At 43.1% G+C, this 22,926-nt stretch overlaps 1 protein-coding gene across 3 annotated transcripts in view; it reads right to left on the bottom strand.

The window, feature by feature from the left end:
* Positions 1–22,926, bottom strand: part of ROCK2 (Rho associated coiled-coil containing protein kinase 2) — a 582,433-nt gene that overhangs the window by 55,291 nt on the left and 504,216 nt on the right. For all 3 annotated transcript variants that reach the window (XM_086926333.1, XM_086926334.1, XM_086926332.1), the window contains 2 exons: positions 18,532–18,599; positions 14,203–14,291 (listed from right to left, as the gene is read on the bottom strand). In XM_086926333.1, coding sequence (XP_086782459.1) covers positions 14,203–14,291; positions 18,532–18,599 — 157 coding nt within the window. The remainder of the gene's footprint in view (positions 1–14,202; positions 14,292–18,531; positions 18,600–22,926) is intronic.

The following is a 22,926-nucleotide window of genomic DNA, read 5'->3' as shown; positions in this document are numbered from 1 at the left end:
AACTGCTGTTCTCCAGCCATACAAACAACATGATTCCGTCCAAAAGTTTATTTTGTTACCGGATAAAAATATGCATTTTATTCAAGGTCTCCCAAAAAAGCAGGAACTGTGACGCAAACATCACGTGCGATACCATACGTGTTGCTATGGCTGCAGCTTGTACACAGGACTGCACAGGAACGCATTGTATTATCACAAACGCTACACAAAAACAAAAGGTGTCAGTCTGCCTCCGAGAGTCAAGCAGCACCGGGTCCTACTGAGAGCTGGGCTCTGATTATACGCTTGATGAATTTCTAATTTGTATTTAATTCCACACACATTTAGTAAATGTTTATGATCCTGCTGGCGCTCCTGGATATGCACGCGCACACAAGCCATTGGATCACCGCTCAGCTACGATTTTGTGACTTTGGAATTTAAATTACGCAAGTGAGCGCACAGCTACTAATCGGAACAAGCTGTCGCTATGCCATTGTGTGAATGGGAAAAAAAAAATATATCATGTACTCACGCCTACAAAAGCCGCGCCCCCTCTGTTAACAAGCGTTCGCCAGACCGATGCATCAATTCATCAATGCAAAGCTTTTACTACTGGGATGGGCGCTCTAAGGAAATAGTGAAGTGTAACCTACGCTTCCATTACGAACAGCCATTTGAATCCAAAGTCATGTGCACGTGTTTGCAAAATGTAAATAGCTGTAGCTTTTTATAATGATCCCAGAATGCTACTTGATAAAATGCAAATACACGAACAAGAATGAAAACAAGATTGGGGATAGTTTTCAAAATTAAACACATTCAAATACTATTTGCAATGTGAACAAGGAAATAGAAAAAGCGAAAACGAAACTTACCAGACGCTGGCGCCGTGAGCGTGCGCGAGAGCAAATCGCCGCGTGGCCAGCTCTCCCATTCACAATGCTGCGCGCGTGCACAGCTCTTGTTTTTCCGGAGAATTTGTCTGAAACGCTGACAATGGGACCCAACAAAAACCAGCCATGGCGGGCAGAAGAGGGAGCCCCCGCTGGAGGAGGAGAGACCGGGCCGCCGCCGAGCGCCAGCCGACCCGGTGAGTCCCAAATAGAGAGGAGGGGCGTTGGGGCACATTGCCGGTGCATCGAGTCCCCCGAGCGGGACTCCGCCCATGCCCTGCCGCCTCGGCCCCGAGAGGCCCGGGAGGTCCACAACAAAAACCGAGTCCCCCGCGAGGGACTCCGCCCATGCCCTGCTGTTGCCCTGAGTGTTATCAGACCCTCGCAGAATGTCCATGGTGGCCTCGCAGTAGCACGTGGGGGCTGCGTATCGCTACAGTATGTATGCGGCGGCCGGGGGCGCTTCTGTGTATGCGGCGGGGAGGGGGGGGGATGGGGGGGGAGGTGTCTCTGTATGTGTGCGTGCGTGTGTGTAGGTGCGCTCCTGCGTGTGTGCGGCGGGGGGGGGGGTGCGCGCGTGTGTCTGTGTGTGTGTGTGGCCCTTCCTGCCTGCGTGTGCATGTGTCTGTCTGTGGCAGGGGACGTGCACGGCGCCGGGCTGGGCGTGCGCGCTCACGAGATAGAATCTCAGGCAGGAGACGCTCGTGACAGTCTGCTGTCCACATTCCCCTGAAAGTGATTACATAAGTTGTTGACCTAGACAGCAAAGCTTCGCTTTGCTTTCGTCTAGGCTCGACCTAAAGAAGGCCCATAGAGGCAGATCTCAAAGCACGTAAGGAGTGCAATGCAAAAAGTTGAGAAGCAGGTAGGTGAGGCAGCCGAAGTGTATTACCTGAGTTATTACACCCAGAGACTAAAATATTAAAATATGGCATGATTCTCAACCACAAGCCAATAAGGTGTGCCAAATGAGAGAAAAAGAATCCTGTATGTTTAGCCCAGAGAAGATGGGGCAGCCGCTTTCTTTACAACAAGAATGGACTATGACCAACAAGGAACTTTCAACTCACTCATTCAAAGGTGAGATAACAACAAGCAAGAGCTAAACCGTAGCACCACTGGTGACCAGCGTTTCAAAAGTGTATGAACCAACATATGAAAAATCTACATGGAGGTCTCTGACTATGGGGCTATGAAGAGAAATAAACACATTTTGTTGCATAACCCCAAAAGTTTGGCGAGAAAGCATTCTCCTTCCAATTTCCCATTGGCTCCTATTACTGATGAGTAAAAAGTGTTAACACGGCCATATACCTAAAACTACAATGTTTATTCAGTAGCACATCCACCTTACTTGAAGCTACCCGGACTTCAGCCAAAGAGGTGGAAGCATCAGCACTCCTATTACTCCTAGAGGCCACCGTAGCTCAGATTACTAAGCACAAGTGTGAGAGGAGTATATAATGAGCCTTTGACCAGGGGGGAGGACCGCTTGCATGTGTAATATATAAAAGATTCACATTTTGGAGAACTGGAGTTGCAGGTAACTAATTTCTTCTCCAACAGTGGATCTTTTATATATTGACGTGCTAGAATCAGAAAGATATCAGTAGACAATATAATACATAAGAAAGTGGAATCAGGCTCACCTTTATCAAAATAGGTTTCTGAGGAGTGCCTTTCCCACTGCTGTGTCAGTAGTGCTTCATGAACGTGTACTAGCTCTTCCAGGTGGCAGCACGGCAAATCTCTTGCAAGAGCATACCAGCATAGAGTGATGCAGTAGAAACAATGCTCTTGGTGGAATACACCCTCACTATTTCCTGGAGTGGACTCTTGGCTTCAATGTGAAAGAAGGCAATGCAGGTTGAGAACAAACATGCTATCCCCCTTTTGGAGAGGAGGTGATCTCTGTCTGGCTGTCGACCAGACAAAAATAGCTGATAAGATTAATGTATGTCTTATCAATGCAGATTCTGAGTTATCACTGCTGAGCCCAATTAATGTAATAATGTTTCTGCTGACGTAGATGGATTTGGAAGAAAAGATCTCAGAAATACAGCTTTATTCATATGAAAGTCAGCAGGAACTTTGGGTATGAACCTGGGATTGGCTCTCAGGATGTTGCTGTCCTTAATGAACCGGAGGAAAGTTTTTTTAAGAATGAATGCTTACATCTCCCCAGCTCTCCCTGCAGAGGGTAATGTTAGGAGATAAAATGTTTATACAGTTCTGCTGTAGATCTAAATGATCGAACTGCAAGTGCTCAGGTGCCATGCTGGCAGGTTCTGCATTTTGGTGTCATGGTGCAGAATCTCGTTATGGTGTCTGGCGAGGACATTGGAGTGCAATTTCAGATGGATGACTGGACATGCGGACAACTACAGGAGATCATTGTATAAGTAATGGCATGGACACGCCAGCGCAATAAGGATCAGGGTTCAATGATCCATCTTCCCCTTCTTCAGCACTCTGGGTATCAGGGGAAATGGAAGGAAGGAGTAAGCAAAGATTTTAGTTGAATTGATTGAAAGGGCATTGTCCCTGCATGCCAAAATCTGTTTCCAAAGTATTGGTATTTCTTGTTGCCGATGTCGCAAAATACATTGATTGATCATAGTTTGACCCCTTTACCTTAAGATGCAATCCACCTAATCCTGGTGTAGTTCCCACTTGTGGCAGTCTGAAAGTTATCAGCAATAGTGCAACCGTCTGATCGTTTTGGCATCTAGACAAGTGCTCCAAAGCAACGTCGATCTCGTGAGAAATGGTCCAATCCTATAGCATTTGGGCTTTTTCTGAAAAGACCTTCCCCTTGTTTGGCATTGTAGAACATCAATGTTGTATTCTTCAGGCTGAATAGAATTGCTAATCTTGGAAGGAACACTTGCAGGCTTAAATATATGGCCTGAGCTCTAGCACACGGATTTGAAGTATCTTTTCTGCATCTGACCAGGGGATTCTTGTTCAGGGTTCTTGCAGATGAGCTTTTCATCCATCCACTGATGCATCAATTGTCAGTACAATTCTTTCTGTTGGAGTTTGAAAAGAGACCTGCTTTGAGATTTGCTTAAAATCTCCACCACAACAGTGCATGTTTCAGTTGTCTTGTGACTTGGACTATGTCGTCCCATAAGCCTTCAACTTGCTTCCATTGCATGTCCACTTCTTGTTGGACGGGTCTCTTTTGGAGCCTGCAAAAGAGAAGAAGGCCTATACACGATGACATTAGGCCTTACAGAGACTTGTACCGTCTGACTAACAGATTGTTTTGTCAATAAACTCTCTGCCATAGCTTGAAGCTTTAAAACTCTCTAGTGATGGAAATTCCTTCCCAGCTGCTGGTCGAGTATGGCACCCAGTAGCAGCGTGTTTAATGTAGAGGGCTGATTTTAATACCAAGTTCTGCAACACAGGAGGTGGTTGCGAGGCCCGATTTCGCAACATCATCGGACAGTCATTCTGATGGCCCGAGCAGATATGGAAATGCAAATGCAAAGGCTACACAAGTTACCCTAAAGCTGAGCCGATGTTTAATGTTTAGTAGTAGCCAAGGAGCAGTATTGTTCGTGACGTTCCTCTTGAGAACTTATGCGATAAAATTGCAAAGTGCAATTAAGGAATGGATTGTCTCTGCATTGCCTCTAGTACTCAGTAACAGCTAGTTAATGAGGAGGACTGATTTTAAAGCCAAGATCTGCACCAAAAAAGGTGTTTGCAGGGCCCAATTTTGCTGCAGTCATCTGGAGAAATGTGATTGTTTAAAAGGTTAGTGTGGTATTCTCTGGGTTCAGGCTGGCGATTACAGTCTGATGGAAGGTCCGGACTCCCAAGCGAACATATTCTCTGTGTAGTAGATGTTTCCCTAGATGTAGCAGGGAAGGACAAATGCATAGTATGTGAAGAAAGGTTTCCTCTCTTAGGCCGCAAAAACGGCACATTGCTCCTAGAGTTGCAGTGTTTCAACATGGAGGGAAATGAGCCCGCAGGTTCCACTCCCCCAGCCGAAGACCTGCAAATCTGGCTTTTAGCCATAGCGGACAGGTGCAGGTGATGTATTTCTGCTTATTCTGTGGGGTGTATGAATTGATTACTGCCCATGCATGTGAGTGTTTGCTCAGTGTAGGCAGTTTTCTGTTCTTGACAATTTTTTCGCGGGAACCACAGGATGCATTTGGAATGCCTGCAGAGGGAGATTTTTTTCCTCCAGGCGAGTTCTTTTAATTCTTCTTCGGTATGGCGTTTGGACGAGGATCCACAGCTCTCGAGGTCTTGCCAGAGTGAGGCATTTATAGTGTCATGCATAGCAATTTGAAGCCCATGTCAAAAGTTTAGAAATGTGCCGCTTCTGGCCCAGGACTGCTTTGTTATGATGAACCCTAGCCTCATTTGTGCTGGTGAGGTGGTCTTTGGCAGTCGAAGGGCAGCTTTATAAATTTGAGTGACAGAATTATCCAGCTGCATAGCCTCCATGCCCAGCAATATTTCACTCCCACACAATTAAGGAGTGTAGGCTAGATCCCGAAGTTTCTGGGCAAGAGTAGGGCGAACGAACACCAGGCTGGTACCTTTGGTTTTAAGGGAGAGCAAGTGGGATTTGAATGTGTCTTAACTGTCCAGATAGATGTTCAGATATTTATACTCAGTGCAATGCTGGAGGCATTCCCCGTTGGGGTGCCATCTGCCATGGCCTTCTATTTTCCTTCTGAAGGTTTTGGTACGGTTTATTTCAAAGTTATACCTAACAGTATAGGAGTGCAGGGTGGAGAGTTGGTGCTGAAGGCCAATTTTGCTTTGGTTTAGCAGTGCGAGGTTGTCCGTATACAGCAAGTGTGTCATACACTAGTTTGATCCGTACCCCAGGTGTTTGAATAGAGCTGATCAACTGATCTCAATAAATTAGCGTGAAGGCCCCAATCCTGAAATTTGAGCCACATGGAGGTTCTGGAGATGCTGCCAAATGCATCTTTGAAACCTATGAAGCAAGAGTAGAGCACAGATCCATTCCTGAGAGCTTTGTTGCACATTAGGGCCAGCAGCATCAAATATGTTGCAGTACCACAGTTGTCTCTGACACCACACTGATTTCTAGGAATAATCTGTTCTTCCTCTGAGCAGGCTTTTAAGTCATTGAGCAGAAGACTGGCGAAAGGTTTAGCATCGTTATCGAGGAGCGCTATAACGCGGTAGTTGCAAGGTTCCGATTTCGATCCACCTTTGAAGATTGGCTGAATAATTAATCCTTTCCAGGAGTCTGGAATGCTGTTGGTTGCCAAGGAAGAATCCTACAAGTAGTGACATTGCCATAGTCCAGAATGAGGGGTCAAATGTAAAAGGGCTGATGGCAGCCCATTTGAGCGAAGGGTGCGGTCTTTCTGCAATCTCTCAAGTTTGAGTCTGCCCTAGTCTTCTGTCAAAATTTCACAGTTCTTAAGGATTTTATTCTCTGAGCAGTCCTCTGGTGGGTCAGACGCAGGAGTTTTCGGGGCTTCTAAAGTATCAGAGTAATCATTTGAGCCTGGCTAGGGAGGAAACAGGGTCACAGGTTTATTGTCAATTGCAATGACAAAATTGAGACCTAAACAGTTTCAGGAATGTTTCCATTGGTGACCTTCTAGCCTCCAGTTAGCTTTTGGTTGCCCATAGACCAGAAACCTTTGACATTCTTTTTCTTGCTCACATACAAGAGCTGAGCCCAAAAGTCATCCTTTTTTTCTTTAGACAGCCAGGTCGATTTTCCGAAGTTTGCCCTGGAGCTTTTTAGATTACGTTTCGCAGCTGATGTAGGATTCTGTAAGAGGAAACGCATGTTCCAATTCACTTCATTCTTCAGGTCCAATTCACTTCATTCTTCAGGTCCTTCGAGTCCTAGTTAATTTGAGTGGGACAGTGGAGTTGGAAGACTTTGTTTTAAAATTGTGTGTGTTGTGGAAGTTCTGGGGCATACGATCTGTGAGAGTCCAAGTATGGATACACTTGGTGGCCCTGTGGCCGGAGGAAGGTGGCAACTAGGGCAAGGCACTTGGAGAAAAATCAAAGGTGCTGATTTTAGTGTGAAAGGAAGTGCCTTGAACTGGTGGTGTTGTCCTGCTACTAAAAGTGCAGCTATTTCCTGTACTTTCATTGGATAGGTATCTGGAAGTATGAGTCCTGAAGATCCAAGGCTGCTATGAAGTCACCTTTCTAGTTCATCAGAAGGAACTCCTGAACGGAGTTCATCAGAAATTATTGTTTTTTTCAAATACTTGTTCAGAATTTGTTTCCAGTGTCCCATATTTTATCCTCTTATCAAAATTAAACTTGAGTGAAATCCCAGTTTTTTTCTGGTAGTTGGAGTCTTCTCTATTGCTCCCTTGAGGAGGAGAATTCCCTGCTGCAGTTCCGTCAGGTAGAGATAATTATCTTTTTTGGGTGACATACAGGCGGTCAATGAACAAATTCAATTACCAGTGCAAACAGTTTGCCTCACCTATTTGTCAAATGTCATGGAGCAAAAGGTGAAATCCCCCCCCCCCCCCTTTCCCAGCACCCAATTCTGTGTATGAAATGGAAGGAAGGGGTAAGGGTTGAGTCAAGCCTTCTTCTGGTTGTCATTGATGCATGACTGGGAGGGGCTTCTCTTTCTTCCTGAAGATCTTCCATAACATTGTTGTTGATTGGGGTAGTAGGTATATCTTTGGTCGTATTGCCTGACCAGAGTTGACCTTCATACTGAATGAAGCCTCCTTTGTAATTTTGTGATTTTCACGAGCCACGAAAATGTGATTATCTTTCTCTGCCGTGCCTTTAGACCAGACATCCTTGGTGGGGTCTTGCCCCAAAGCTTTTGCTTTCACCCCTTCTATTACCAGAATTAGTTTTTTCTGCACTAGTACTCTGCATGTTACACTTTTAACTAATGCTAAAATGCTTGCACACTTTCAAACATGGGAAAATTGGCCTATACTGGATTGCCACATTTAATTTACTTGCAAGACCCTAGTAAAGTGGACTGCATGTACCCAGGGCCTGTAAAGTAATTGCTACTAGTAGGCCTGCAGCACTCATTGGGCCACCGACTGAAGTAGCACTTTAAAACATGTCTCGGGCCCGCTATTGCAGACTTTAGTGCCAATTCGACCTGGAAAAATAAATCTTTTGCTAGGCCTATACTCCCTTTTTAATATGTATATGTCAACCCTAAGGTAAGCTATAAAGGCAAATAAGGCAGGGTGCATTGTATTTTTTACTTTCAGGTTTTACATGTCCTGGTAGTGAAAAACACCGACATATTTTGATGCTGTAAAACTTCTCTTCCAATGGATAACACTATGTTAAATAATTTTGTATTTTAAATGTGAACTGTTGATTGGGAGAAAGTAGAAATGTCATGTTTGGACTAACATGAATTGTAATTTAAAATCCACTATAATGGTAAAGTCAGATTTAAAGTCACAATTCTGAAAATGCCACTTTTAAAAAGTTTCTTGCCCATGACATCTGGTGCCTGCTGCCAGTGTCCTGGGTCATATAACTGTGAATGGCTCTGCTGTTGGGGCATGCGCATTTCCACCAGACAGGGAGATAAAGGGGACTTGGTGTAAGCAGGATGGGCCATCCTGCCGCAGTGGCTGGGAGCAGAGCTATTCCCGGCCTTACTCACAACTAAGGGCTTGCCTTCAGGACACACACACTCAAACCAGACACCTGCCAGAATTCCAGAATTTGATGTGCCCAGAACGTCCCCCCAGTTCAAAGGCTGCCACCAGGTACAGATCAACTGGTTAGTATACTCCCGGACCTGTCGAAGACTTCAGATAACTGGCTGGACCCCTAGAGGACTGCTGTGCTGACACCAGAGGACAGCCTAGATGCTTGAAGGGCTGTCTTGCTGCTTGAAGTAAAACTGGACCATCTCCTTGATGCCAGGACCACCAGAAATGACAAGGACTTTTTGGCTGGCCTTCAAGACTTCAGGAACATGACAAGCTCCAGAGACCTTGATTTCTGCTCTTGGCCTCTGCTGGAGTGAATACTACACCCCCTTCCTCCCCAAGTGGTGCCCCCAGATTCTGTACCCTTAGAACTGCTGCTTCTGCCCAACCCTAAAACGTGGGATTTATAAAACGTGTCACCAAAAAGTGTCCTGAGAACTGCCAGAAGACCAGGATCTATCTGCCAGGCGATTCGCCAGAAGTGGATTGCTGGCAGGCCTGACTTCCCGCTATGTTCTTCTCTGCAGCAGCAAACCCTATCCAGCGGGACCTCTTGGCAAAAGTTTGCAGCCTAGTATAGCCCTCACCAGCTACAGCTTCCTCCTGCTGGAGATTTTCAACTTCTAAAAAAAGTAAAAAGTTAGAAGGCAAAAATCTTAAGTGCGACTACGCCCAGCTGCTCCTCCACGACGCCACGGTCTGCTGCCCTGTCAAAAACTTTCCTTAACATTTCTTATAAGTCCAAAGGTAAGCCAAGACTGGGCCCAATCCACCTTGTGTATCCAAACCACACTCCATCGCGGTCAGCCTTAACTTTTGAATTTTCCCCTGTCTCATGCAACCAGATTCCCAGCAGTTGGCGCCGTCATCTTTTATGCGCTATTTTGAACTAAAACATTCATAACTCCAGCACTAATGATTGGATTTGATCTGTTTGGAATCATTTCATTCATTTAAATTCACTCCATTTTTCTAAACCGATTTGGCATTAGGCATTTTTTTGTGCTGTGTGTTCACTTTATTACTATTTGTGAGCTGCAAAAGTACTTTACACATTGCCTCTAAATTAAGATTGACTGCTTTTGAGCCAAGCTAATAGAGGGTTAAGCTGAGGTTAATTAGGTGACTTATGTTTACGTTTCTTTATTAAATTTGGTGACTTTTGTGGTTCACTTTGACCAGGACTACGTTGTTCCCAGAGTAGAGCTTTCACAGTCCTTAATCATTCACCCAATTTCTTATAAGTACTGTAAAATACCTAGCGCCCTTGCAGCCCTACTGTCAGTCTTCTTAAAACCATCACCAGGCCTGTCAAGATTCTTTGACTGGACCGGAGGGCAGAAGGCTGTAGATCTTAACCAGCCTGGTCTTCTCAAGACAGTTCCTCCTGCAAGTTGGAGAAAGCCTGTGTTTGAGGCGTACATGCTACATCAATGATAGTTGCTGCAGTAAGTTCTCCCTCTTTCAATACAGTCCTACAAATGTGGGATATGTGAACTATAATATTGCTGGTAATCAAATTCATTGAAAGACTAGTTCTCTTTCATTCCATCCTCAAAATCTGGAACATAGCACACATCAATTACATTGGGCTATGTGCAGTATCTGAGGGCTTAGCATCCTCTTCCTATTCAGCTTCCAGACTTTGAGGTAGAACAGATGTTGACATCTTTACCTTCTTCCCCCTGCGGCACTTACCCAAACTGTCATTTCACTTGTACTTTCCCGCCTGGATTTTTCTAACGCCATCTACCACGGTCTTCCACAATTCCTGATACAACGCCTCCAAGTTGTCCAGAATCAAGCGGCCCGCTTGATCCATGGAACCCCCAGATGGCAGTCCGCCAAGCCTCTGCTCATCAGCCTCCACTGGCTTCCAGTTGATCGAAGGGCCGCCTTCAAGGTGGCATGCCTCACCTTTAAAGCTCTTCACTGCTCTGGCCGCACGTTCCTTAAATCTCTCATCCGCCCTCACTGCCCAACACGCAACCTCCGATCAGCCCACCGTGATTTGCTAGTTACCCCTAAAAGCAAAACTAAGAAATTCGGCGGTCGCCGTTTTTCCTACCTAGCTCCTGTGCTTTGGAACCTCCTTCCCCTCTCAATCAAATCCTCCCCTTCCCTTCTGAAATTCAGAAAACTGTTAAAAACTCATCTCTTCCCCACCCTTAGTTAGAACTTCGCCACCTGTGCTTCCCCCTCGCCAGGAAGCTTCGGTGTCAGTGCGCTTTATAAATTGCACCTAAGATAAGATAAGATAAAGGTAAAAACATAGATATAGTATATAAAATAGTGGACGGTGCTATAGTCAACCTTGAAGGTGATGTCATCAACGTCGCCGTAGATGGGCTCACCATCAAGGGTATCACTGTAATCGAATCCATCAACATAGGAAACAGTGCTAGAGGAGACATACATAGTACTGTTGTTGCCGTTCTCGGCATTGACTGTCTCGTCATCGATGAGGTCTTTCTTGTGGTTGTCACCGACAAAGATTTCTCAGGATTCTTGATTTTTTTTAACAGGCTGTTCATCACTAGATTGACATTTTCACACAATATTTTCCGTAGACAGATACATGGAATGCTTTCCTGTTCCCTACTTAGTATTCTGAAGGAGGTTGCGGCAAACTCTGTACCAAAAATATCAAGTTCAGGAAACTGTATGAGTCCCCTTTTAAGTGCTGCTTTCGTGGGAGTGCCTGGTGGGGCACTATTCACAGAATTGTCCTCTGAAGAGGGGGCATCTTATCTTATGCGGATTTAAAGAGCTCATAGCTACTGCAAGTATTCCCAGCGCTGCCTGAATTATAGTGCGGAGTTTGGACTGTCTTGAGCTACACACTAAGGGTTACTTGGGGTACAGCCAAGTTTTTAGCAATTTCGGAATTTAGTTTCATTGGGTTCAGTTCCCAGCTCAGTTGGCACTGAATTCCATAATTCTGGGGACACAAGGGAGAAAAATCTTCTACCCTATCATGTCCTTTGAATACGTGGGGCACACAGAAGACCTGCATTGGCGGATCTCAAAATCCTATTGGGACTGAAGGGCGTTAAAAAGGCCTAGATCAGAAGAGGGTCCCCTGTGGTTAATTGCTCTATGGTCCATGCATAGTGGCTTATATTATATTATTTTCTCCACTGGAAGCCAGTGCAAGGAGGCAGAGCACCTTTAGCTGAGAAGTATTTGGGTAACTTAAAAATGGTCCATTCAGAAGCATTTTCAGCCAATTGAAGTTTCTTAATAACAGTTATAGGTGAGCCAATATACAAAGAATTCCCGTAATCCGGCGGGAAAGAATGAGTGCCTCGATTACAATTCTTCTAGAGTATGCCGGTAGTAACTTTAAGATTTTACGTAAAGTTCTCAGCAAAGCAAAATAAGATGTAGTCTGTTTATTTTGCTTGGGCTTCCATATATGAGGAACTATCCAGTCACATGCCCATACTTTTTTGGGGGACAAGGGAGAATGTGGAGCACCCAAACAATCAGTCAAGCCTAACTATCCCGAGGGGTTGTATTATTCCCCGATAACATCATATCGATTTTATCTCAGTTTAGTTTCAACGAGCAATACGCCACCCAGTGAGCTGCATTTGCGAGGCAAGGAGCCAGATGATGTTGGGATCCTGATTCAGGGGAACGGGAGACAGCCAATTGAGTGTCATCAGCATAAAAGATGATTGACACTCCAAATACCTTAATGATAGAGTCCAGTGGCTGCACATAAATATTTAAAAGTGTAGGGTTTAGAGCAGATCTCTGCAGGACACTGTAGATTACTGCTGGCATCCCCCCTTACGAGGAGGGAAATCTCTTTTCCCATCAGATATAATGTCAAGCTCTTCTCCTTGTCCTTGAGAACCTTTGCAGTAAAGGTTTTACAAATATCACAACTTGACGCCTTATGAACAGGATAAAGAAAAATACACTGGGAATGTGGCTCATCAGAATAAACCTTATGCCCACAAGATGAAAAGGTGACAGTTGACTGGCAGGAAATGGTCTCCCTGACCCAGAATAAAAATAGTATTTTCCCAAAAACACAGGAGTTTGGGTGCTGTTGATAGGGATAGTTTAGGCCCCCGGCACATCAAGAAAAGTAATAGACTTGAGCTCACTGAAAGATTAGAGCAAAGCTTGGCCTGTAGAGTCCCTCACACATGACGTACAGTAGAAATCAGAGTTACTGTGGCCTCTAGGAGCTGATGGTTCCACCTCACTGGCTGAGGTTTGTTTTGCTCCAAATAAAGGTGGACGTGCTACTAAACAAACAGTGCTTGGACAAGTCAATGACCATGTCTACACTGTTTACTGCTATTTAAATATACTGGGGATTCCCAGCTTGACTACGGGCAATGACTGAAGCAAGTGAATATATGAAAGATCCACTGCTGGAGAAAAGAAAGCACAAAAACTAGGGCAAAGGAGAGTTTACAAGGCGATACACCAAATATCAGTGGAAAAATCGCAGACACTTGCAACTGCATTACACTATGGTGGAAGTATTTTAGGTGATCCAAGTGGCATGCACCACAATCGAAATAAGACAGACAGCCTGGCTGCAACCAGCATTCTGGCTGAGAGACAGACACAGAACTAGGCCCTTTTGTTGGCAAAGAAAATCCAGAAAAGCAAAATCAGTTTGGCTAAACAGAGGTCAGCAGGGTCATGAAGCTTCCAGGGGGGATGGGGGTGGGGGGTGGGGTGGGAGGAGGGTTTCTTAAATGTGGATCTTGATTGAGAGAGTATTGCTTGAAACTGGTTGCTGCGGGCAAGAGCAAAAACAAAAAGTAAGGCACATCTAAGGAAGTAGGAAACAAAAAGATGGGGAAAAGGCAGAAAACATGAACTTTGCAGTTTGAAGACCTCAAGTGCCGGAAACGACGTGGCAAAGGAGGGAACATGTCCTGGAGGGGAATCAGCAGGTGGTGCATTTTACTGAACAAGAATGTTTCATACTGTTACCAGTGCTCCGGCATCTCATGAATCTGGAGGATAGCGAGACTCAACGTATCAGTAATTAATGTAGAGCAGCTTAAACATTCTCAAAGAGGAACTCAAAAGATTCATAACTTTGAAACAATTATTTTCCTCAGAAAAATTCTCTAACACACTAGGTAACGGAGAGGTGCTAAATTGAAATGGAATTTGTTAACAAAATGCAGCCTTATTGTTTGAAAAACAAGCCACAGTTATCGAAGATTCAGCACAAACACCTTTATAACAGTCTTCCATTACTCTTGGGTGCTATACTCTCTAATATACGGCCCTACTATCCGCTATTTTTTTTAATGAATCCATACCTTCTGCATCAGACAATGTGTGGATAATGAGAGATCTAGTGTAGCCGGCATCAAAGGGACAGCCCCAAAATTGCTTATGCATTCTAGAACCTGTGTAACCCGTGAATAAATTAACCAATATTTGGTTCTGAAACTGTTTCATAACACACACCGACAAGCATACATTTTCCTGATGTAAAAGAAATGTACACAATGATTAATATTCAACTTCAAATGTTATAAACATCACGTTTTAAAAACTGTAGAACAGGGCTTTTTTTTAACAAGCACTTGCCATAATATAGGATCACAATAATATGTTTTAATAAGCTCTGTCAAAATACTCACTCAATATCCAACACCATGTATGGGTTTGACTGCTCTTTATCCTGTTCGCTGTCATAGAACAAAATCTTCTTGCTGCTTACAACAACATACTATAAAGAAAAATAGCAGGGAATGGGTTTTACTAACACTCAGCTTTTGCTAACAAACTTTGTTCTCAAGAGGATTAAAGAAATATGATCAAAAATGTTAAGTAATACACAAGAGGTTATGTTCTTATATTCCATCTTTGTACTTTAAATGTTTTGTTTCCATTATAAAATATTTTGTGACTATACAAAAGCTAGATTACAGCTCCACTCTTTGGGGAAACAGTTCCAATGAAAGTCATTCAAGGTTAATTGAATACAACACCCTACCTCCGTTTTATTTGCGGTCTGTAATTTCTTTCGGCTACGTGGCCTTAAATCAAAACTGGGGTAATGAGCCACAAATATTTTGTTGTTATCCAAACAAAGTGAGTGTTAGTATCTGCTTGACTGGAGGCCATTCCTGTTATGCCCCATTGTATAAAAGCTACTTTTATGAATTGGAATGTCACCCTGAAAGCTTGCCACTGGTTAGAATATTTGCAAGTATTCATCCCATCTCGTTTTTGGGTGTTTGATTGCCAGTAGTATGCCTGGACACTTGAGACTGGTGCAGCGGTCCAAGCTTACTACTGCCAATGAATGAATGAATGAATATATGAATGACTTACTACTTTTTAAAATTCACAAACATTGGCAGTAGTAAGCCTTTAAAGCTGCAACAGTCTCATGTCCAGGCATACTACTGGTAATCTAACACCCAAAAAAGTGATGTGATGAATACTTGCAAATATTCTAACCAGTGGCAAACTCTCAGGGTGACATTGCAGCTCATAAAAGTATATGACATAGCAGACCTGACTCAGGGCCCTCAGACTAAACTACAGAACGAAGAATGCATTAGAGAATGGTTACATCCCAAACACCCCCGCTGAATTTATGCCCCTGTCCATTTCACCTCATCTTAGCCAGAGTCTGAGGGCTCCATGTACAATTCCCAAATTACAAATTGAGAAGGGGGCTTATGCAAGCCAAGCCAGAGCCAAGCTATGGGCTTTGCTTGGATTTAGGAGCTCATGCACGAGCCATGCCATGAAAACATTTGCCACGTACATCGTGTAACAAACAATGTAAAAATATGATACAATCTCTTCAAAAGCGTAAGTACTTCTCCTTAGTACATCATATTATATCACTGCCTCGATAGGCATTTATTCAAAGTGCTAGTCCTTAGAAAGATTCATGGCTTGCCCCCCAATGACAATGCCATTAGTGAACTAAGTCAGTTGCCATGTAAACCCTAAATGTGCCTAGATTCTCTCGTTTACATCAAAGATCACTATTTTGTATTACATTCGGGTCGCATGCTGAGAAAAGCCAACACAGATAGCAGGGCGGACTGAGGGCTACTAAGCTAAGAAAAATGTATCTGGGGAGGTGGTGCTGCACCCTTACCTCCCCCACACCCGGAAGCTACGCCCCTGCAACTGATTGACAGACACAGGAGTAGGCTTTTTACCTTACCACTAGAAGATGCTTCTACTCTGGCGAATTTCTCTTTCACCTTACTCAATGCCATTCCCATTTGGTGTATCAAAATGCCTTCTATGAAGTGTTTGCTTTGTAATGCAGGAGAAACTATTTTACATCCACAAAGTACAGTGAATCATTACACATTAAATTACTTATCCAAAAGGTACACAGGATGCAATGTTTTTTATTCAATGAAGTAGACATTTAAAAAATGCTTTGGTGAGAACTCGAAATGCAAGCCAGATGTATTGCTTTGCAAATGTTTGCTTTGGAATGCAACTTGCATTGGCACCACAACTCTGCCAGGAAGCAATAGAAACAGCTTAACTGGTTTGACTGCTTGGCACTCCTGCTTTCATATCTGCATTTATATAGCTTAACTCTTTCTCATGGTGACTAGGCTATAAAGGGTCCAGTCCAAATTCCAGTGCCCATTCACTTCTTTGTCAGGCAAAAGGAATTCTCATATTGGAAGTCTGGCCTTTTTTCTCCTCAATGAACATTCAATGTACACTTGCCGCATACACCTCTACTTTCCAAAACACCCTTAGAGATATGACCTGCTATGGATTGGTGACCATGACTTCCGAAGGAGGAGCTCTTTCTCACTGGCCCATAGCTCCCTTCTCCCATTAAAAGGACAGGGAATGGTCCTCTACGTAAGCTCACTGTATTTACTTTGAAAGTGGAATGAACTCTGCTGTGCATCGCCAGGAGCAGGATACCCAAGGATGAAGTATCACCGCTGCCTCTTCAGGATGGTGCCCAGCATGGGGCAGTAGAGCCCTCCTATTGTGTCCTGCCTGGAAGGGAAGACGAGATGATGGACTTCCCAGTGAAGAGAGGAGTAAACCAGACCAGTTTAACAAACCTAAATGAAGAGATGGGCAAAGGATGCCTTACAATGTGAGCTGCTCAGGAACTATGAGGACCTTGCTAGCTGTAACAGAACATAAGTCTCAACATCCAGAGTGTCAAGCACATCCTGAGCCAATCTAGGATGAGGACTATGAGGAGCCTGGAGTACCTACGCACTCCTCATTCCACAACTCGTCAAAGCCTTCAATGTCCCAATTCCTGGCCAAGAGAAAACCAGGGTATTTCTCTTTTTTAGCTTCACGTAGACACTGAGTCAATGTATCACTGGCTGATCGTGGTCCCTCTGATTTTGGAATCTTCAAAATCTCTATCCAAGGCCTACCATTCTGGAGATAATGCATCATAGAAGGAGCATGCGGACCCTAACCCTTTATCACAGATCTCAAGTGACAGCTGGCATTCAGGTGGCCCATCGGGGACCAGAGATCCAATGTGTGTCCACTCTATCAAAAACAGAAATCTGAAATGATTTTCACAAGGTATGAGCGCCTGAAGTCTGAAAAACACAGGTGCCCCAGTAGGTACCATGGTCTATTTCGATTACTAGAATGAAATAAGACTTTGCAGCCCAAGTGGAGCAAAGATTGCTCTTCATGAAATGTGCCCATTGTACATTTGACGTGATAGACCAGGTAGACCAGTCATCTCAACATTGGACCCAGTGCCATCTTAGAGATTTTTGGGGCCCTAAGCAAGACACATTTTGGGGTCCCCTGTTTAGAACATCTTTATAACAAGATAATGTTTTTCAAGAGCAATAGTAATACATATACAAAAAGGAGTTGTGCGTCAAATGATAATACTATGCCATTGTAACGAAGACCTCAAATGCCCTGTAGTTATAAAACTATAGTTCTCAAGTAGGAGGAAGTTAAACCCTCAACTTTTCCTACCAACCCTCAAAACTTTCCCCGCCCACTCGCACCTCTGAGGGAAGATGTGTCCATAAGAAGACAAAAATATAACTGTGTCAACTAATCACAGAACAAGTATCATCTCTATAATCTAGCGGCATTAGGCAGACAATACCTCTGTCTCAGCAAGTTTTAGTAAACTAACAGTCATCTAGTATCTTCCTCCCGAGATCAGAAGAGATTAGAGCTTTCAGTAAGGCTGGATAGGCTCTCACAGGGGATCTCTCTGATTGTTAATTAAACAATCATTCCAAACAGGACTCGCAGTCTGTAGTGGAACACCTTTACATTTATTACACACGTTTAGCCAATTCAAACCTAATGATGCTAAAAAAGAATAAATTATGTTGCAAAAAAAGGCAGAGCTCAAGCTGCCCACAGTTTGCCAGCCACATGGTGCTAGAAGAAAGCTTGAACGTTCATTAAAGAAGAAAGCACTTTTTATGTTAATTTTATGTTATTTCAAACTACAGTGCCTAACTGTGTTCGCACTAAAAACTATTTCGGAATCTTATCTCAGACAAATAAGGTTCTAGCACCTTTTGTTTTGTATTGTAGAAAGTGCTAATTTTGCTGAGAAAATGAATTTAAGAAACTGTGACACTGAGTTTAGACATACAACTTCTTTAAGCATACAGTGTTAAGAAATGAAGTGCATGCTTCCACTGGGAAAGGTTACAACAGACCAACAGGAATGAAACAGCAATAAAGGTATCGGGTAAAGAGAGGTAAAGGAAAAGAAGATGGAAATTAATTTTGACTCAACTTTGCAAAGGGTTTGAGTAGTCGGTGGGGCAGGTAGATTTCTTTTAACCATTTCTTGAGGTGTGATAAGATTCAGACAATACTTTTTGTTACCATAACAATTGTATTTAATTTGCTGATTGTCAAAAGTGCCTTTTTATGTGAAGCTATCATTCATTAAAACTTCATGAAACAAAAATAGCAAGTCCAGCAGGCAGCTTAGCCTCTCTTACCTTCCTAACCCATCCAAATTTCTTCGTATTTCGGACAGGCAGGGAAAGCCAACCCTCTAGCCTTGACTCTACAATAACGACATTAAAAAAGGTAAACTGTAAGTTAAGGGTTATAATAGGTTGTTAAACTATTTTTAGTAGCTTCAAAGCAGACAAGACGGACGCCACAATCTGCAACAAAAGTGCTTAGTAAGATACATTGCAGACAATTTTCTGGAACACAACTGTAATGCACAGCCAAAAACAACATAATGCAAACCAACCACGCTTCAACAAAACTGAATAAAACGCACAAACAGTGAAAACTTAACTGGGCATTTACTACCAAGTATGTAATCTAAGGGAACACTGTGTCGTAACATTAAACATTCCATACATATAATAACTCTACAGCACAAGCAAAGCGAAATCTTGAATAGTCATAGAATTTTACAATATACCACACCTGCGGACTACTCTGCAGGCCTTACCTTGAAAATGTGGCTGTGCACAGATGCAAGGATGAAATATATGGTAGTCTATCAAAGCTGAAGGAAGTTTAGATAGCTTGAGTTTGCCATTAGAAAATCGGAGTTAAATTGTTTTATTTTCAGAAATTTGGAAACAAAATAAAATACCACAAACTGATATGCTCTGGACTGAGAGCTTTCAGTTCGGTGTGTCAGCTCTTTTATTCTCACACAGCTAAAGTAAAAATTCTCTTCTGAGAATTAGGCAGGTTTGATTTTGACACATTCCAAAATGAGCTGCTATCAAAATTAATATAAAGACGTATTCTAGTCATCTTTGTTCTACTACACTAAAACATCAGGTACAGGTGATCGTCCATACTGCATATCATGCTGTGCACAAGGGCTCGGCCAGATAAACCTACCTGTAAACTGCAAACATAATTTTACAGGGTTTAATTGGTTGGCTCAGTTAGCTGAACAGACGTCTTAGAAAAAGTTTTCAAGCCACAGACCACCCTTATCATAAAAGATATTGTAAAAAGTTAGCAACTTTGAATACACCATGGCTATCAAAAACTGTGACAATAAAATGCGCAACTGCTAGAATGTCGTTATATTTCTGCACCTGCAAAAATGTTTTTTTTATTTATTAGGAATTGTGTACTGCGCTGAGTGCCTTGTTTGTAGAGCACTGACAGAAAGAGGATGTCAAACTTGATGGTTTGGTGGAACCTTTGCTCAGGTCAGCTAGGTAATATAATCCAATATTCCTCAGACACAACCATTGTGCTATGTTGAGTTCAACTGAAAGCAAGCTTGAGAAGTCCAGTTTTCAGAGGTTTTCCAACTTTATGTAGTTGAATTAAGCTCTCAGTATAGTGTTATGGGCATTCCAGAGTCTCGCCCCTTGAACTAAAATATATTTGGTTCTATGTGTTCATGAGCTTCTCCTATTTAGCTTAGGGGATGAAGCACATAACTTGAAATGTAATCCCGGTATCCTCTGGGAGTCAATCGAGAAACTAAAAGGCAGGTTTTATGCAGTCCTCCTACTGGAAGTTAAGGCAGACGCTGGCTGCCTTGATATAAGGTGTTTGGAGCCTGTGAGTGATCTTCTGGGGGAGCCCAGAGCAGAAGATGCTGCAGTAGTCAAAGAATGTCAGAACAGAAAAAACCCTGTGTGTAAGAATGAAGGACAAGGATACAAATCCGGAGAAGCCAGAACTGTAAATTCATACCTTTGAATACAGTTTTAATTTAGGTAGCAAAGGGATGACCAAAATAAAACTGAAGTCCCAGGTTCTTTACTTCTGCTGAGGTGTACAAGTTATTCAGACCCCTGACGATTAGTCAGAAGTCAGTGATATGAGCACAGGGCACCCAATCACTAGAATCTCATTCCTAGTGTAATAATGCATGGAAATATACAGGAAGGTCTCTGGAGTGAAACACAATCATACATAATGTATTTTCTTCCTGTTTATTCATATATTGTGAATGCTCCATGACTAACTGAAAATAACACTAAGTTACATATTTATATCAAACAATATTAAAAGTATGCAACCCTATTTTAAAAGCTTGGTATGTTAAAACAAAATGAGTGAAGGAAAGCCAGATTACCAATACAACTCATCCATGGAAAATGAAACAAAAAAGGACTCATAACCGAACAATTGCCAAGTAAAAGCACCAGATACAAGCTAAAAGGTTATAAGGTTCTACAATATCCTGAAGCTCTAAAGGGCCAAACTGTATCAATCATATTAGGAGGCTGTAACAACCTTTACAATTGTACATATTTTACAATTATAAACATTAAAAAAATGTATAAATAGGGTAATTTACTCTTGGTGTACACCAGATAACACTTGCTTAATCTGTTGAATAGAGGTATTATAATAGGACTAGAATGTGTTCCCTTCCTTCAAGTAGTGTAGCCTCGAAAGACTGTATGGAAACAGCATATTGAATTGTAATTCTTTTTATGTTAAAAATACTACAGAAAATTAATAAACGCTACATATGGCGACAAACTTTATTAAAAATTATGTACAATTTACAATTACATTTAATAATTCCTAGAATTCCTAGACTCACATTCTGTTGTTTTTTGCATAGTTAAAGTCACAGAGAATGAACAATATAGGAAGAAAGAGAAAGAAAATTCAATCATAGTATGCGGCTAATGCCACACTTTATGTAAGAATATTATATATTCTAACAGCGTAACTCCTTCTTCAAGGAAAAACAGTGCAGGACACCTCAGGATGCTTCATTTAGTTTATTTACAAAAAGGGGGTGGTGATGAACAGAGTGTCTGAGTTAAACAGACCACTCTTACCCAGTCCAAAGATCAGGGCTTGATCCATCACCGTTATTTATCTCACTGCCCCATCCCAGCTCAGAACCTGGCTATGTGCAAATCAGTCTGTCCCTGGCCCAGTGCATCATGGGAACAGGACAGACTAAACTACCAAGCCAATTCTTCACCAGAAAGGAGACAAGCTACCGGGGACCGGTTTCTGGCATTTCAGCCGTCGTCGGCCCGGCTTGCTTGAATCCTGATGGAGCAGTGAGAAAGGGACTCATGTCTGAGTATACCCTGCCACACCTATAGTGGCCCAAACGATTTACAAAAAGGGGGTGGTGATGAACAGAGTGTCTGAGTTAAACAGACCACTCTTACCCAGTCCAAAGATCAGGGCTTGATCCATCACCGTTATTTATCTCACTGCCCCATCCCAGCTCAGAACCTGGCTATGTGCAAATCAGTCTGTCCCTGGCCCAGTGCATCATGGGAACAGGGAAGACTAAACTACCAAGCCAATTCTTCACCAGAAAGGAGACAAGCTACCGGGGACCGGTTTCTGGCATTTCAGCCTTCTTCGGCCCGGCTGGCTTGAATCATGACGGAGCAGTGAGAAAGGGACTCATTTCTGAGTATACCAGAAACCGGTCCCCGGGAGCTTGTTTCCTTCCCAGTGTAAGAATTGGCTTTTGTAGTTTGGTTTGCCCTGTTCCCATCATGCACTGGGACAGGAACAGACTGATTTGCATACAGCCAGGTTCTGAAACTGGGATGGTGCAGTGAGCTAAAAAACGGTGTTGGATCTAGCCCTGATCTCTTGACTGGGTGAGAGCTTTCTGCTTAATTCAGAGACTCTGTCCCTCACCACCCCTTGTTGTAATCATTTAGTTTATTGGCAAAAGTGAAAAAACCTTTTGCCAATAAACTAAATGACGCATCCAGAGGTAACCTGCGCTGTTTTTCCTTGAAGAAGGAGTTACGCTGTTAGAATTTCAAAGGGTAACCGGTACCTGCACAGGACCGCCGCGTAAAGGAAGCCAAGAGCAACCGGGAACTATATATATATCAGGTGATCAAGGCCGCTTGGACGGTCGAAACGCGTCCTGACATTGTGTGATTTAATAAAATAATGTTGGAAACTGAAGCTGGTCTACGCCCGTGATTCCGCGTTCAGGCGGTGTTTTTCGTGAGTTCCAGTTGATATATATATATATATATATATATGCTACAAACACCCCTCCTTGCAGAGAAGATCAGAGGACACCAGGGGAGGATTTCAGCTGTTTCAATGATGAACAAACAGCAGACCGGTTTCGGCTTGACGCCTTCTTCAAATGCCTCAGAATCCCCGTTTGCGCCAATAAAGGTTTTGCAAACCATTGATGGCATAGAGTACTTCCTAAGATCGGGCAACCCTCGGAGCTGTTATGTTTTGGCGGCAGGCCCTGCCATTGGGAATGCACCACCCTGAGAGTGGGGGCCAAGTGGTTTGGATATACCGAATCGTGCTTTGGAATGCCATGCTGGATTGAAACGGGACCTCGCAGCAGCTAATTAGTGCAGACATCAATGAAAGATGCACTCTGGACTACCCGGCCCAGAACGCTTTGCACAGACTCACCTGGACAGCCC

Source organism: Lissotriton vulgaris, chromosome 6 (genome assembly GCF_964263255.1).
Source record: "Lissotriton vulgaris chromosome 6, aLisVul1.2, whole genome shotgun sequence".
In the NCBI taxonomy this organism is placed as follows: Eukaryota; Metazoa; Chordata; class Amphibia; order Caudata; family Salamandridae; genus Lissotriton; species Lissotriton vulgaris.
This window is presented reverse-complemented; position numbering and strand designations above follow the sequence as displayed.